This window comes from Arabidopsis lyrata (genome assembly GCF_000004255.2).
Source record: "Arabidopsis lyrata subsp. lyrata unplaced genomic scaffold ARALYscaffold_3, whole genome shotgun sequence".
Lineage (NCBI taxonomy): Eukaryota > Viridiplantae > Streptophyta > Magnoliopsida > Brassicales > Brassicaceae > Arabidopsis > Arabidopsis lyrata.
In genome coordinates this window covers 13,008,739-13,024,398 of record NW_003302553.1, presented here as the reverse complement: position 1 = coordinate 13,024,398, position 15,660 = coordinate 13,008,739, and the positions used below count along the sequence as shown (strand labels likewise).

Here is a 15,660-nt window from a genome sequence, read left to right as displayed (position 1 = left end):
GATCAAGATGATCTAATAGAGTATGAAACTTCTGATTGCATAAAAGAATCAAGTTGATAAATCTTACTTCGACATCAAAACCTCTATGTTTTTCTTTGCATTTTATGTGTTTATTGATTGTTATTTGCTTGAATTTATTTTATATTATTTTATGTTTAGAACATGATTCTTGTCCATATAAGAAATGGCCGAGGACAAGAACATAATTGTGGTGGATAGTGGAGCCACACAAAAGATAAGGGATATTTTCCTAAATCTCATAATGAAAAATGCCAATATTAGCACTTAGCGGGTATAGCAAATCTTATTGAGGGCTACGTCCAAGCCCATATTCTATTACCAAATGGCACGCATCTTGAACTAAGCGATGCCCTATATTCACCCAGCTCGAAGAGGAGCTTATTAAGTTTCAAAGATATAAGATTGAATGGTTTCCATATTGAAACAAAGGGTGAAGGGAACAAAGAGATCACCCAAGGACATAAGAAAGTCCTAGAGACTATACCCGCATTATCCACTGGTCTCTACTATGCTAAAATTGATATGATCGAAGCTAATATGGCAATGAACAAAGAGTTCATCGAGAAATTCACTTTATGGCATGACCGGCTTGGCCATCCGGGTCATAGTATGATGCGTAAGCTTATGATAAATTCAAAGGGGCACACCCTAAAAGAGAAAAGAGTTATCCCTAAGAATCTCACGTGTGAAGCATGTTCACAAGGGAAACTCATTATAAGGCCATCACCGGCTAAGGTAAATAAAGAGACCTTAAAATTTCTGGAAAGGATACAAGGAGATATATGTATGGTCCTCATTGATGCATCGACAAGATGGTCGCATGTTTGTCTCCTATCTACTAGAAACCAAGTGTTTGCTAGGTTATTGGCCCAGATAATAAGACTGCGAGCCCACTTTCCAGATTTTCCGCTTAAGACTATACGTCTAAACAATGCCGGTGAATTCACGTCCCAAGCGTTTAATGACTACTGTATGTCCATGGGGGTAAGTGTGGAACATCCCGTAGCACATGTACATACACAGAATGGATTAGCGGAATCCTTCATTAAACGAATTCAATTGATAGCTCGACCATTACTCATGAGGTCGAAGCTTCCAGTAGCCGCTTGGGGACACGCTGTTTTACATGCATCAGAGCTTATACGCATAAGGCCATCTAGTGAAAATAGATATTCACCATCCCAATTACTCATGGGTCATGAGCCAGACATATCCCATCTAAAGACTTTCGGGTGTGCCGTATATGTACCGATTGCTCCACCACATAGAACAAAGATGGGACCTCAAAGGAGGATGGGAATATATGTTAGATTTGATTCTCCCACCATTATTAAGTATCTAGAGCCAACTACGGGTGATCTATTTAAGGCTAGATACGCGGATTGTCATTTTAATGAATCCGAATTTCCTACTATAGGTGGAGAGACGAACAAGCTGGGTAAAGCAATAAAAGAAATATAATGGAATCAAACATCCTTAAATTGGCAAGATCCTCGGACTCTGGCATGAGAATCAGAGGTCCATAAGATTATACATTTGAAAAGCTAGCTAATCAATTGCCAGATTCTTTTGCTGACCCAAAGAAAGTTACAAAAACGTACATACCAGCTTGTAATGCACCAGTACGTATTGATATCCAAAAGGGAATCAATGAAATTGCTACCGAGTCTAACACACGAAAGAAACGTGGTAGACCAATAGGTTCCAAAGATAAAAATCCTCGAAAATCAAAGAAAGGTGCAGTAGGAAACGAGGTCAAGGAAACCATAGACATGGCCGCGGCAGACCCTAAGGAACCGAATAGAGAGATTTGGGACGCCAATCCTCATGGTCCTGAAGGGATAGATAATAATGAGATCTCAATAAATTATATCATGTCTGGAATAAAATGGAACCGCAAAGATATCGACATCGATGAAATATTTGCATATAAGGTAGCACTTGAAATGAATGAGGATCATGAACCCACGTCTATATTAGAGTGCACTCAAAGATCAGATTGACTAAAATGGAAAGAAGCCATAAACGTGGAGTTAAGTTCAGGGATAAAACCAGTAGGACACAAGTGGGTCTTTGTGAGAAAGAGAAATGAGAATAATAAAGCGTGAGATATAAGGCACGGCTTATAGCACAAGGATTCTCACAAAGACCTGGGATAGATTATGAAGAAACATACTCCCCTGTGGTGGATGCTAAGACATTTAAATTTTGCTAAGTCTGGCTATATAAAGAAAAAGACTTGATTTGCGGCTAATGGATGTAATGCCTGCATATTTATATAAGTCCACTGGATGATATATATGAGATTACCAGAGGGTATTGAGCTCAAAGATAAAGATAAGAAAGGGTCTCGAGACCAATACTGCATAAGGCTGAACAAATCGCTTTATGGACTGAAACAAAGTGGACGCATGTGGTACAATAGATTAAGCGAGTACCTAGTCAGAGAAGGTTATAAGAATGATCCCATCAGTCCATGTATCTTCATAAAGAAATTTGCAAACAAAGAGTTTGTGATAATAGCAGTATATGTGGATGATTTAAACATCCTTGGAACCTCTGGGGAAATCGCCCAAACAGTCGAATATCTAAAGAAAGAATTCGAGATGAAAGACCTAGGCAAGACAAAATTCTGTTTGGGATTGCAACTTGAGTACGTGAATAATGGAATCCTTGTGCATCAAAAAGCATATACTGAAAAGTACTCAAGAGATTCAATATGGACCAGGCCCACCATTGAGCAGCCCAATGGTGGTGAGAAGCCTCGGATTGGATAGTGATCCATTCGGTCCAAAGAAGGACGAGGAAGAAGTTCTCGATCCTGAAGTGCCATACCTCAGTGCCATAGGAGCGTTAATGTACTTGGCTAGCCACACTAGACCAGACATATGTTTTGCCGTGAACCTCCTTTGTCTAAATTCAGTTCATGATCAACCCAAAGGCACTAGAAAGGTTTGAAGGAAGGTTTGGTTAAATTTTAAATTCTATTCTTCCTATGTTTGTTTATTTGGGTTTTATTCTATACTGATCTAACCAAAGAAGGTCTAGTTTGCTTTGGTTTAGTTTGTTTTGCTAATGCAGGTAAGATCAGATTATGGCATGGTCAATAAATAGGAACTACGTGTGGCTTGATCCCTTCCAAGGGTACGTAGGCAGCCTTCTTCAAGGCGCAGCTACTACAACATCAACGACCATCATATGAGGAGACAACACAGCCTGTATCGCTCAGCTCAAGGACGGCTACATCAAGGGAGATCGGACGAAGCACATTCTACCAAAGTTCTTCTTCACGCATGACCTGCAAAGGGATGGAGAAGTTCGAGTGGTACAAGTTCAATCCTGTGACAATTCAGCCGATCTATTCACCAAGGCATTACCAACATTGACATTGAGGAAGCTCACACATCAAATTGGAATGCGGAGACTTAAGGATTTACAGGGATGACCAAATCAGGGGGAGTAATACGTGTTGTACTCTTTTTCCTTCACCATGGTTTTGTCCCAATGGGTTTTCCTGGTAAGGTTTTAATGAGGCAGCATCCCCAAGCGTATTACTGAGATCTTTTTGGCATCTACACGGTTATGTCATCCAAGGGGGAGTGTTATAAATCACATATTGGATGGACTCCATAACCGTGGGCCTAATCCATATCCTAGAAGGCCCATGTTCATGTTCTTGAAGATTCTCCTTATGACGGCCTATATTGTACTTAGTGGGCTTTTGGGCTTTAGGATTTACTAGCCCAATGGGAATTTGTCTCCCCTCATCATGTATATATATGTATCGAAACCTCATTCATTAATCAATACAACAACAAGTTTTACAACAAAAAACACTTTTATATTTATTTATAAATCATTCAAATTATAAGAGAAAATTAGCACCTATACCACATTTTTTTCAAAAATTTTCAAATCTACCACTTCTCTTTTCCCCTTTTCAAACCTACCACATAACTTGTCCTCAATATAATTCTATTATTCATTCGATTGGAACTTGTCTCCAATCTAATTTTACTATTGATTCAATCTAAAATTGTCTCTGATAAAGTGATATTATTGATAGTTTTCCCTAATAATGATGAGTAATACATTTTTCGAGGACAAGTTTAGATATAATGGGTAATAGAATTATATCGAGAACAAGTTATGTTCTCTTTATATAATCCTTTTTAAATTCAACACTATGTTAAATTCGGAGACACCTGGATATGATGGTTGTCTATCGTCATATGGTATGGTTTTATTCGCTAGGATCTGGACTTATTTTTGAGGGACATCATTCACTTTATTTCACAATTATTGTTCATGGTAAATGTAAACTGCATTTAATGCAATGTTTTGTCCTTCTTTTCTGACACAAAGATGTCCTTTTTGTCTGACACAAAATTGCACATTTTTAGGGGTAAAATTGTCCATAAAATACCACACTACCATACACAAATAGTACATCTACTAAATTGATTTCCATTTTGGTACATTTGCTAGAGATTTTGAAAATTGTGGTACATTTGCAAAAAATCCCAAATTAAAGTACAAAGTTTGTAACTTAATAATAAAGACACTCAAATCTCACACCACTCTTTATTTTTCTCAAATCGCACACACTCGCTACACTATTATTTTCTGTGTTTTGCAACTTTTATCTCTTGTATTAGTGGGATGATTGCTCTCGTTTGATCCCTCTCAATATATAGAGATTCTGCAACCTACTTTTGTTGACATATGTCAACTCTTATTTTCAACAATATATAGACACTAATATAGGTTTACGTTAAAATTTGTTCTTCTTAAATTAATAATTTAAGATGAAATGAAATTTGTTCATCTAATCCTTGCTGTTAACAAGAGATTAATTTATGATAAATAGCCTAAAACACCACACTATTAAGTTTTTATTCCAAAAATACTATCACTAGTTTAGTTTTCAAGTAATACCACAAATATTTGTTCAACCAAAATAAATAGTTTGAGTCATGCCACTCTTATTCTCGTAAAGCCGTTTATAACACACAACATGATGTCGTAACACTCAAGGAACCCGGATATCACTACTTCATTAGGTCAAATCATATTCAATGCGTCTATCGACTGAAACTCGACATTCATGTAGATCATGACAAGTCACGTCCGATTCCACCACCACCACTGAGCAAGACCCATGAACCCTTACGTCCCATTCCTCCACCACCACCGAGCATTAGCAAGATCCATAAACCCTCACGTCCGACAACTCCACCGCAGCCACCACCGAGCAACATCCATCCTTTTGGTAAGATCTACAAAGTTGGTGACTCGACATGATGGAGGGTTTATAACAGTTACTACTATTTCAAGTAGAGTGAGGGAAACAGTTTCATGTTGGAGATACTCTCTTTTTCGAATACAACAAGGACCTCAACAACTTTAGGGAAATCAGTGATGATCTTGAGTTCAGATCCTGCGAAACCGACTTCTATAGTAGCCGTTTACAAAAGGGGACACAATCTCCTTAAGCTCACCAAACCAGGATATTTTGAAAGCTTAAAGACTGGTCTTTGTCAGGCTTGGATTAAGCTTAGAATCACGGTGCAACCATTAACCGAAGCCGTTATTTTCCCAAATGTTCCCAAGACGTTGTCACCTATTGATCGCGTCAACAAGTGGTGGTTACACCCTTTCAGACCTCATCACTAAGCACTAGGATAAAAATCAACCATTGGATTTAGTTTAAGGGGGGTGTATTGAACTTGATATTTTAGGAGATTTTGGGCTATTCTTAAAATTACCTGTTATCCAACTCACCAACTGATGATTTTTAAATCTCTGCTCAAATCTTATGTTATTAAACGTGAAATTTATGTAAAATCAGCTAAAAGAGTTCATAATCTCTAGTTATCCAATCAACAATTTTGAAATATTTAAAGTTTTTAAGAAGATTTGGTGAAATTTGAAAATTATAGATTTATACATTCTTGTTTCGTTTTGGTTTTGTTATTCGTTTTTCTTAAATATTTAAAGTTTTTAGTTCGATTGTACAAGAGAATGCCAATAAACATATATTCCATATGACATGTCACACAGTTTGAAACCAGGGGAAGGTCGTCTGTTATTATCGATTTAATGTACCTCAATGGATAAACTCAGAGCTTATATATCCATAAAGCCTAAAGGAGTTGGTGCGTGTCCTAAATGAAAGAACAAAATACGTCATTGGTATGTGACAATGTGAGATGCATTAGTATATATAAATAAGATAAATTATATATATATGTATATGGTTATTTCTAAAATTAGTAAAACTTCTACCATCTTTACTCTTTCAGAGTCCATGGGACAAGACACAATAATATACCCAGAAAATATCATCGTAGACATAACTCTATAAACCATATGAAAAGGACATGAATCTCAATCTGAAACAAAGCTAAGGTGTCCAAGTTTTAGGATCATTCAAGATATATCACTAAGTGTCGTCACTGGTCTTGGTTTAACAAACGAAACCAGAATAATTTGATCTTAAGGATCGGACAACATATGCACGTTTAATAAGAGATATCATAATTATTCCACTGGCCAAGAATAAAAACTGGAAATCGTTTGGAAAACAAGTTATATAAAATTAGCAATACATAGATATCATTTAAAATCTCAAGAGTCGGATAGAATGCTTAAATTCATGTGACCATTATAGATCACTTTCTCCGGTACTTTTTTACCTTCTTCAAAGAACCTTGTTGGATTTGAACCAAAGTTGGAACATAATTGACGAGAAGTGAGCATACAGATTCTGCATCTTGGTGTTCCACTTGTATGGATTTATTTTCTCCCAAAATGTTTAAGAAGGTCTTGGAGAACCCATTTTTACCGGGACACACAAAAACTTTGTTCTCCGGGTCGACCAAGAAATTCATCCCATTATGAAAGCAAAAAGGCTTGTGGATATTCGCAAAATTAACTGATAGAAACTTGATCCATGACGTGGCTCCGTTACTCTCAATCTTAGTTGCCATCCATACATTTATACTAGATCCCTTAGCAGTTGGAATCCCTACCGGTTCGTCCTGAGTAAGCAAACAAAGTTTTTGCTCTTCTCTAGTCACTGATAAGCTGAAAATGTGATAAGAATGACGATCAACCGGGAGAGACACCCTTGTGAATCTCTCCGTTGAAAAATCAAAACTTTGTAAGAAATCCACATAGCCTCTAGTAGTAGCAAGCCAGTAAGCATTTCCATTCACATACATGACCCGGCCATTCCGCCGTAGTATGAACCAATCTCCAATCTCACCAACAGCCTTCCACGAATCAGAGGTAAAGTCATAGATTTCGAACTCAAGTAAGCTTGGATTATGAACATTACCTGTTTGATCCATCCTCAAGATTTTGTACTTGTTGCATGAAGATTTACCAATAGCAAAGTAATCGAATCTCTTATAGGTTCTTCTTGGTTGAATCCACCTGGTTTCACGTGAAAGCGGATTCCAAACAACCAGTCGATTGTCTTTGGTGGTGCATAGCAGTAAACCGTCACAATGAAAGATGTTGCGTATATCAACTTCTTCTGAAGATTTAGAAAGTTGATCTTTTAGGCTATATTGATATTTTACCTTAACCATGTTGTTGTGAGTTTCATGGAGATTGACGTTCACTAGATAAACCCTATTTTCAATCAACATGATTACAGTAGCATGAGACCGCAGCAAAAAGCGCTTCTTCGTAAATTTCTCATCGTTTATCAGAGCATTCCATCCTTTGGATACACATTGTGATCGTGCTAGAGAAGTCGCTGAAACCCTAGAGAGTATCTCCACTTTCAATTCCTCTGGGAGATATATTGTGCTCGAACTTAGGGTTGAGTACTTTGGTCTTTGGGAAACAAGAGAGACGAGAGGAGAGGTTTTAGACCTAAACCAATAAAATCGCCTGCTGTATCAGGCTTCATCCAGTTGGGCTTGTGGGCCTGTAATGCTATCAAGAGTGGCCCACGTCTTCCACTGGAAACTAATGTTTTTGCGTTTGGTCTTCAATAAGGAAACCTACACTTCGTTACGTTTTTCTTAAGTTTATAATTTCAAATTGAAATTGCTAAAACGGATTTCGAATAACGCAGAAAACAATGTGAGATAAAAGCACAGAAATATACGTGTTGCAAAATTGAAATTTTCTTCATAAAATTGTTTTTTTGTTTACAATATACATACAAATGCTCCATCAACATAGTTACATAGAAGATATATGTTAACACGTATTTGTGTAGTGGGTGGAGTTAGGCTCAACGAATATTAACTTAGAAAGGATGCTGTGACAGTGACACTCCATTATAAAAGAGAGATTTATTCTTTTGGCTTTTTCATGGATTTAGTATCAGTTTGGTTCTCAACATCTCTCTGTAATCAGAAAAACTGATCAACATTTTCTTTTTCGTTTTCTAAATCCGTCGACCAAAGCTTCTTCAAACCTGTAATCATCTTGTGTTGTTCCTCCTCGGTCTACAGGTTAATCAGATGTCAGTTTCACCCTTTCTCAATAATGTGGAAATTAGGTTTATACAGAAAACTAAGGCTAATCAGTTATATTATATTATACCAAATAAATTAGAAAACAATTTACTTAAGATAACCTACATATTGCTCAAATAACCTTGCTAATAAGTGTTTTACAAAAAAAAATATAATGACAAATTTGTATTTTAATTAGGGAATTTTGCCAAATGACAAATTTGGAAAATCTTAGCAAATGTACTACATTTGAAATGGATTTAGCATCCATACCACATTTGGTGTTTGTGTGGCAATTCTTGGACGATTTTGCCCTTCTCTGTGCGTCAGGTATGTGTCAGGGGAAGGAGCTACAGTAGACGCCGGTTGGGAAACAGGGACAACTTTGTGTCAGAGAAGGACAATTTTGTCTGAAAGACAACTTTGTGTCAGAGAAGAAAGACAAAACATTGCATTAAATGCAGTTTACATTTACCATGGACAATAATTATGAAATAGAGTGAATGATGTCCCCCAAGAATAAGTCCAGATCTCTTGATTGTCCATCGCCAGATGATGTGGTTTTACCAGCCAGAGATCTGGATTTACTCGGGGACAACTTCTCTTGATTGTCCATCGCCAGATGATGTGGTTTTACCAGCAAGAGATCTGAATTTTCTCGGAGACAACTTGATCTTTATTTTATTCCGCCAGAGAGCCAAAGACGAAGATCTGGATTTACTCGGGGACAACTTTGTTTTACCAGCCAGAGGGAAAAAAAAAAGGTTCAATAATCCGGGTAAGTGAGGACAATATTGTTCGACTAATCTGTGGACCAAAATAGATGCCGAGAAATCTAAATAAAATTCAAAACCCTTAAACGAGAACAATTGGTAGACAAAATGTAGAATTCATGATAATAAAGCAAAATGATGAATCGGGGACAAGATCTAAACGCAACAGAGAATTCTCAATCGGGGACAAGATCTGGACAACAATAGAGAATGTTTATATGAAAAAAAGTTTTGTCGTAAATGAGAGAAAGAACTAGACAAAGAGAGTGATAAAGTGAAAGTAAAAGAAATAAATAAAGAAAATAAAAATGTTGTCCAGATAAAGAAAGGCAGAAATAAAATAAAATTGTAGTTACAAATGTCAGAGGGGCACATCAATTACAGGTTTTGGTCTCTCATGTTGGAGGATAAAATAGTCTTTACCAACGACAATTGTGGTACAAGAGAAAAATGAGTATATGAAGTGGTAGAACAAAAAAAGTTTCGGTGAAATGTGGTATACCAGCTAATTTTCTCTTTTAATTAACTAACTATTTTAAATAATTTTTTTTTTTTTTTGGTTCTCTTATCCTCTTGGCGCTTCCACTCATCGTCTCTCTGGTCGTCATATTACTAATGACGTCTCTTCCGATAATCCTCGCATCCTCTCCACTGCGAAACCTAACAAAACCTTCTTCAACTTCTCAAACCCTAAAACCCAATCCAAATTCACCAAAACAACCTCCAATACATCTCCTAACCAAAACCCATCTCTCTGTAACCATTTCCCAACTCATCATCACTTCCCCTGTTCTCGCATCTGAATCATTCGACTCAATTTCATCAGACCCATCTCCTGGAAGAATCGATTTGGAGTCAATTTTAGTCACAATTGATAATTTCTTCAACAAGTATCCATTTTTCGTAGCGGGATGTACTTTTATCTATCTTGTGGTTTATCCATCTGTGATTTTTTACTTGAGGAAGTATAAACCAATATCCGCCATGAATGCGTTTCGTAAGCTTAAGATGGAAGCTGATTCTCAGCTTTTGGATATTAGAGATGATAAGACTTTGGCTACATTGGCGTCACCGAATCTTAAGTTTTTGGGTAAGAGTTCTGTTCAAGTTCCGTTTAGTGAGAATGATGAAGATGGGTTCTTGATGAAAGTTAAAGGAAGGTTCTCTGATCCTGAAAATACAGTTGTTTGTGTTCTTGATAAGTAAGTATAAACAAAAGATTCAAACTTTGATTAAAAAACATTGCTTTGTGTATATTTGAGGATGTTATAGTGATTGATAGTTGATGTGGAAGGCAGTTTTGATGGTAATTCGTCGAAAGTGGCGGAATTGTTGATCAAGAATGGTTTCAAAGAAGCTTATTATATTAGAGGTGGCGCGAGAGGGAAGAATGGTTGGTTGGTATGTTACATTTACATCTCTCTCTATGGAATCAGTATATGATCTTGGCTTTTGATAGATAGACTACATTGTAATTCGACTCGGCTCTGGTATGTATGCTGAAGTTTTGGTCTTTGTCTTGCTTGCCTTGTTTACCAATGTCTCAGGCTATTCAAGAAGAGCTTTTGCCTCCACCGGTGCATATGTATACTGCGAAAAACGTCAAATCTTCAAACAACAATGAGGCGTCAATTGTTGGAACTGAGAACTAGTTCGAGAACAGAGCGTAATGGTATGCAGATCCTCATTCTCGGTTTATTACCTCGTAGTTTTCTCTTTTAGTTGTCTCTCTCAATTGGCTTTTGCCTCGGTTTTGCAGTGGCAAGACATGATACTACCAGACCATTGGAATATGAGAAAGCTTCTTTAGGTGGAAGGCTGGCTATATATTGAAAGACTTGTTTAGATCTCAAGGCCACTCTGTTTACCAGAAGCTAACCTTGTCTACATACTGATTTCTCAGGCAATTCCAATAAAATGAGACTTGTTATTATAGTTAAGTTTATGTGTTTTTGTACCTTTTATATTGCATTGTGTGACAGATAATGTTTATGTGTAATGCTCTTCCTGAGAGGGTTTGAAAAAATTCACCTTTGATTTCTTTGGTAATTTATCGTTGAGATTTATGATATCACCAAAACAAAAGATAAAACGTTAAACGAAGGCAAAAGAAGAGTTAGAACTTAGAATAAGATTTGTGAATGGAATGCGTGAAAGAAGAAACAAATAGCATTTTACACAAGGTTCTAACTTCCCAGCAATGGAATACAAGTCTAGTATTCTTCTCCTTCGGGTTTTACTGTCCCTCGGTTGAAGCAAACCAAGAACTCTATGTTTCCCTCGGCGCCCTTTATGGGAGATTCGATAAAGCCTTTGTTAGTAAATCCATAGCGCTCAACACCATTTATTATCTTCTCAAGAACCTTCACACATAAACATGTCATCAAAGATCGTATTTATCACATCTTTGACTTGCTATATAAGATCAAGGCTTATGCTATCCTAAGATAGATGCAGAAGAATTCAGGATAGCAATAAACAAAGAGCATCAATGGTTGTAAATTAACCTGAGACGATTCAATTGTCATAAAGAATTAAAGAGGACAGGGAGAAGCATACATACCTCCTGATGTACTTCGGGATCTCTCACTATGCCACCCTTCCCGACCTTGACAGAAAACAAGATGTTGAAGAACCAATAGTAAAATCTCAGAGACGATTTACAGATATCATTATACTATTATATAAACATACAAGTATGTACTTCAGTACTTCTCACTTCTCAGAGTTCAATGTATCCAAAATCTAGCATCTTCAAGTAAATTGATTACCTGTTGTCTTCGAGCTTCAAATTGGGGTTTAACAAGAGTAACTAAAGTTGCATCTTCTTTCATCACATTCATAATAGCTGGCATCACCTGTTCATAAGTTTGAAGTCTCAAACATTTGCGGATGATTTAACATAACAATCATAGTTCCTGGAAACAAACTGAACCAGTAGCAAACTTACCTTTAGAATAGAAATGAACGAGAGGTCAAGAGTCACTACATCGACTTTTTGTGGGAGTCCAGGGAGGTATCTCAGATTTGTTCTTTCTATAACAGTCACCCGCTTATCATTGCGGATTTTATCAGCTACCTATTACAATACACCGAATAATTAACTGACTAATTAGTAACTAGGCTCTGATTGCAGGATACAAATCAAACAATCAGTAGGAAAAATACTTAGTACTAACCTGACCGTAACCAACATCTACGCCATAAACATGAGCTGCACCATAACGAAGCAAACAATCCGTAAACCCTCCTGTAGAAAGTCCTGAATCAAGAACTACTTTCTCAGAAACATCAACATCTAGCTTCTCAAGTGCAGCTTCCAGCTTGAGTCCACCTCTGCAAGTGAAAAAAACAGTAGAGGACAGTCGACAACAACAGAGTCTTAAACCATAAAGAAACTGTAGTACGATAGGGGTAACTTGGGAGGAATAATCACCTACATACAAATTTTGGAACCTCAGCTGTAATCTTTATAGCTGCAGTATTAGATACAGGCATTCCAGCTTTAATAACTCTTCTCCCATCCACAAGAACTTTTCCTACATAACATATCATACACACTTAAGATTAAGCTACACCAAGAACTTCTTGTTCCTTCTTAACACGAATAACATAAACCACTGTGTACTTTATGGATATGAATACAAGGAATCACCTACCTTGTATAATCCATGATTGTATTAGTGTGCGACTGTATTCGTTAAACCTTTCAACACATGCCTCATCTAGTCTCTGTTTTTTGCTGTTATAGAAGAAAAAGAGTCCATCAAAATGAAGCATAGAAAGATTGAAACTTCTTAATTTCAATGTTAAAGAAAGACCCTAACTTTTTCCCACGAGTAGCAGAAGCAAAACATCTCATAGTACTGCAATCTCCGGCTCTAACCCATCTCCCTGAACGAATAACACAATGCAAAGATCACAAAACATTATCATCAATGAAACTAAGGAAGATAAAACCCCAAGCTTTCAACATTTCAAACGGAGTCAGATTCATCGATGAGTTGTCATTTTTTCCTCAAGCATTTGACAATTAGACAAACAATTTGTGGGTTTTTCCCGAAGAACTACTCCGATTGCTAACCAGTTTCAAAAATCCAGTTTTCGGAGAAAGAGAATTCAAAAACTGACAATGCCCACCAAGTGTTTGTAGAAATTACCGGAGAGAAGAGGATTGTGAGATTTGGATAAGAAGCCGAGGAGAGAGCTTCGTAAAGCTATGGGAGGTCTAAGAACATGAAGTCCCATCTTACTACTTTCTCCTTGGGAAAAAAGATCGAAGAGCTCTGTTCTCTATCTTGTTCTTGTCCTTGTGCTAATGACATTTGACAAATGGGATAATTTTGTTCTAGGGTTTCGGAAACGAAGACTCTGTCTCAGGAACAGGGTTTCCGTTTTTCTTTATTTTTTACTTGATCATCAATCAAACCAATTTTATTTTTATTTTACTTTTTTTTTTTTTCTGTTTTACTTGAATATCAAAACGACGTTGAAATAATATATCTTTTTAAGAAAAAAACAATTACCATAGTCCATTGTCCATATGTATTGGAGAAAATTAGCTAACATGACTTCTTGAAATGAAAAGCGGGTTGCTATGCCTTCTTGAAATGAAGCTGATCAAATTGAGTTTGAACCAAGAAGAAACATTAATTTTGAAACAAATTGCTACAAAGGAAAAAAAAAAGAAAACAATAATCAGAAAACGAGTAGTCACGAGAACGGCCCAGTACTAGAGATAGTTAGGCCCAGTCAAAGACAACAAATTTTGTCCCACATTGAACAAAACCGAAACTAGAAGTCGAAGGATTCATATATATAAAGCATCAGGTGCATTTTGAATAAACTCATGGAGCCGTGTGGTGAGCACAAAGCGAACTATTCTTTCGCCTTTTACTAAAGAATACCGTGTGCTCTCCACTTCAAACGGCATACACCTATTTTTGGAGGAGTTACTTCTTCTGAAGTTTGCTCCATTAATCTCATAATTCAATATTTCTCACTAAATTGCTTAATTGGTTGTGTAACTAAGGTGATGAATTCATCAGTGGTGTGTACTAGTCTCAACATAGTTAAAGTAAAGGCAACATTGACTTGGAATCTGCATCCCCTAAGAGCGGAGTCTTACCTGAGTTGGTAGTCGATCCAGATGAGAGATCCACAACATTAAGTCATCACAATGCGTTGCACCTTTGAGCTTGACAGCTTTTTCTTTGCATTACATTCAAATTAAAGTATTAAACATAGTACCAACTATGTATAAAACTTACATGTGATGTAGCATCATAAATTGAATATGGCTTTGGGGCGATAATTCAAGAGATAATTGAGCTCAACTAAAATAATTAAGCATATTACTTCCTCCGTTCTTTTATAAGTGATGTTTAGGAGAATGCACATAGATTAAGAAATCATTTAATTTTTTGTTTATTTCTAAACTAAAACATCATTTATTATCTAATTAACCAATAAAAAAATAATCTACAGAATATAAATCGTCAAAACCAATAAAAAAATAAGGGAAAAATTCCAAAAAAAACCTCAATTATTTTTTATTTGGACGTTTAATACCCAATTGTTTTCAGTTGGAATAAAAATATACAGATTAATTAAATGGTGTGATTTAATACCCAAACAATTAAATATTGTTATTTTCATATTCACGAACTCACAAAAAAAAAAATTCCAATTTTACCCTTACCATCTCAATTAATTATAAACTTTTAGATGACGTGGCATTTCTTTAATTAATTTTATTAATATTTCATTTCTTTTTTATCCCAAAAAAATTCAAAATAATTTGCAGTTTATTTTATAAATATTTAATTTTTTAAAATTAAAAATAAAATTAATTAGCAAAAAATTAAAAAAGTAAAAAAAAATTAGTCATTTTTATGAATTGATAAATCTTGAGAGAGACGATGAGATTTAGATTGAGATTTCGTCGAAAATAGTTTCATTCGTGAAGGATTTATATTTAAATAGAGAGTTTCTCACGACGAAGAGAAAATTCATATTGATATGCTCGTTGATATCATATGCATCACGACGAATAAAATCAAATTAGTTTTATTGGCGATGAAGATTTTGGATACGATTAAAAGGAGATTGTGAACGGTTATCGAATTTGGTGGTTGCAAAAGAGGACGACGGAGATTTTTTATCGGCGATTCTCGTAGAGATTAATCGAGAAAATTTAGAATCAAAGAGGAAACGACTTTTTGACATTGCAAAGACGGAATAAGATTGTACAAATGACTATTTTTAATATTTTTTATTTTCTGCTTATTTTTATGTTTAATTTTAAAATAAAATAATTATATAAATTTTTATTTTATTTTTAGGCAACATAAAATAAAACATTAATAAAATTAATTTTTATTTAA

The 15,660-nt window shown here is 35.9% G+C and overlaps 3 protein-coding genes and 1 pseudogene across 4 annotated transcripts; 2 read left to right on the top strand and 2 right to left on the bottom strand.

Annotated features, from left to right (window-relative positions):
• Positions 1 to 4,207: 4,207 nt before the first annotated feature.
• On the top strand, positions 4,208 to 5,697 carry LOC9319687 (annotated as a pseudogene).
• A 998-nt stretch (positions 5,698 to 6,695) lies between these two features.
• On the bottom strand, positions 6,696 to 7,376 carry LOC9321790 (putative F-box protein At4g10190). Its single transcript, XM_021032080.1, has one exon. The coding sequence runs from the start codon at positions 7,374 to 7,376 to the stop codon at positions 6,696 to 6,698; it is 681 nt and encodes a 226-aa protein (XP_020887739.1).
• Positions 7,377 to 9,817: 2,441 nt separating this feature from the next.
• On the top strand, positions 9,818 to 11,323 carry LOC9319686 (rhodanese-like domain-containing protein 4A, chloroplastic). 2 transcript variants are annotated; one of them, XM_002885677.2, is made up of 4 exons: positions 9,818 to 10,476; positions 10,573 to 10,675; positions 10,822 to 10,946; positions 11,034 to 11,323. In XM_002885677.2, the coding sequence occupies exons 1-3, from the start codon at positions 9,890 to 9,892 to the stop codon at positions 10,924 to 10,926; spliced, it is 795 nt and encodes a 264-aa protein (XP_002885723.1). In that variant the 5' UTR covers positions 9,818 to 9,889; the 3' UTR covers positions 10,927 to 10,946; positions 11,034 to 11,323. The 2 variants fall into 2 exon arrangements, 1 of the variants encoding a protein (XP_002885723.1); XR_002333339.1 differs by having other exon boundaries at positions 9,927 to 10,476; positions 10,569 to 10,675; positions 11,034 to 11,313.
• On the bottom strand, positions 11,312 to 13,728 carry LOC9319685 (putative rRNA methyltransferase YqxC). Its single transcript, XM_002883572.2, has 9 exons — positions 13,435 to 13,728; positions 13,102 to 13,168; positions 12,934 to 13,016; positions 12,711 to 12,813; positions 12,454 to 12,610; positions 12,225 to 12,353; positions 12,046 to 12,132; positions 11,838 to 11,882; positions 11,312 to 11,637 (listed from the first exon to the last, which is right to left on the bottom strand). Exons 1-9 carry the CDS (start codon positions 13,520 to 13,522, stop codon positions 11,488 to 11,490), a joined length of 909 nt encoding a protein of 302 aa, XP_002883618.1. The 5' UTR covers positions 13,523 to 13,728; the 3' UTR covers positions 11,312 to 11,487.
• Between the last annotated feature and the right edge of the window lie 1,932 nt (positions 13,729 to 15,660).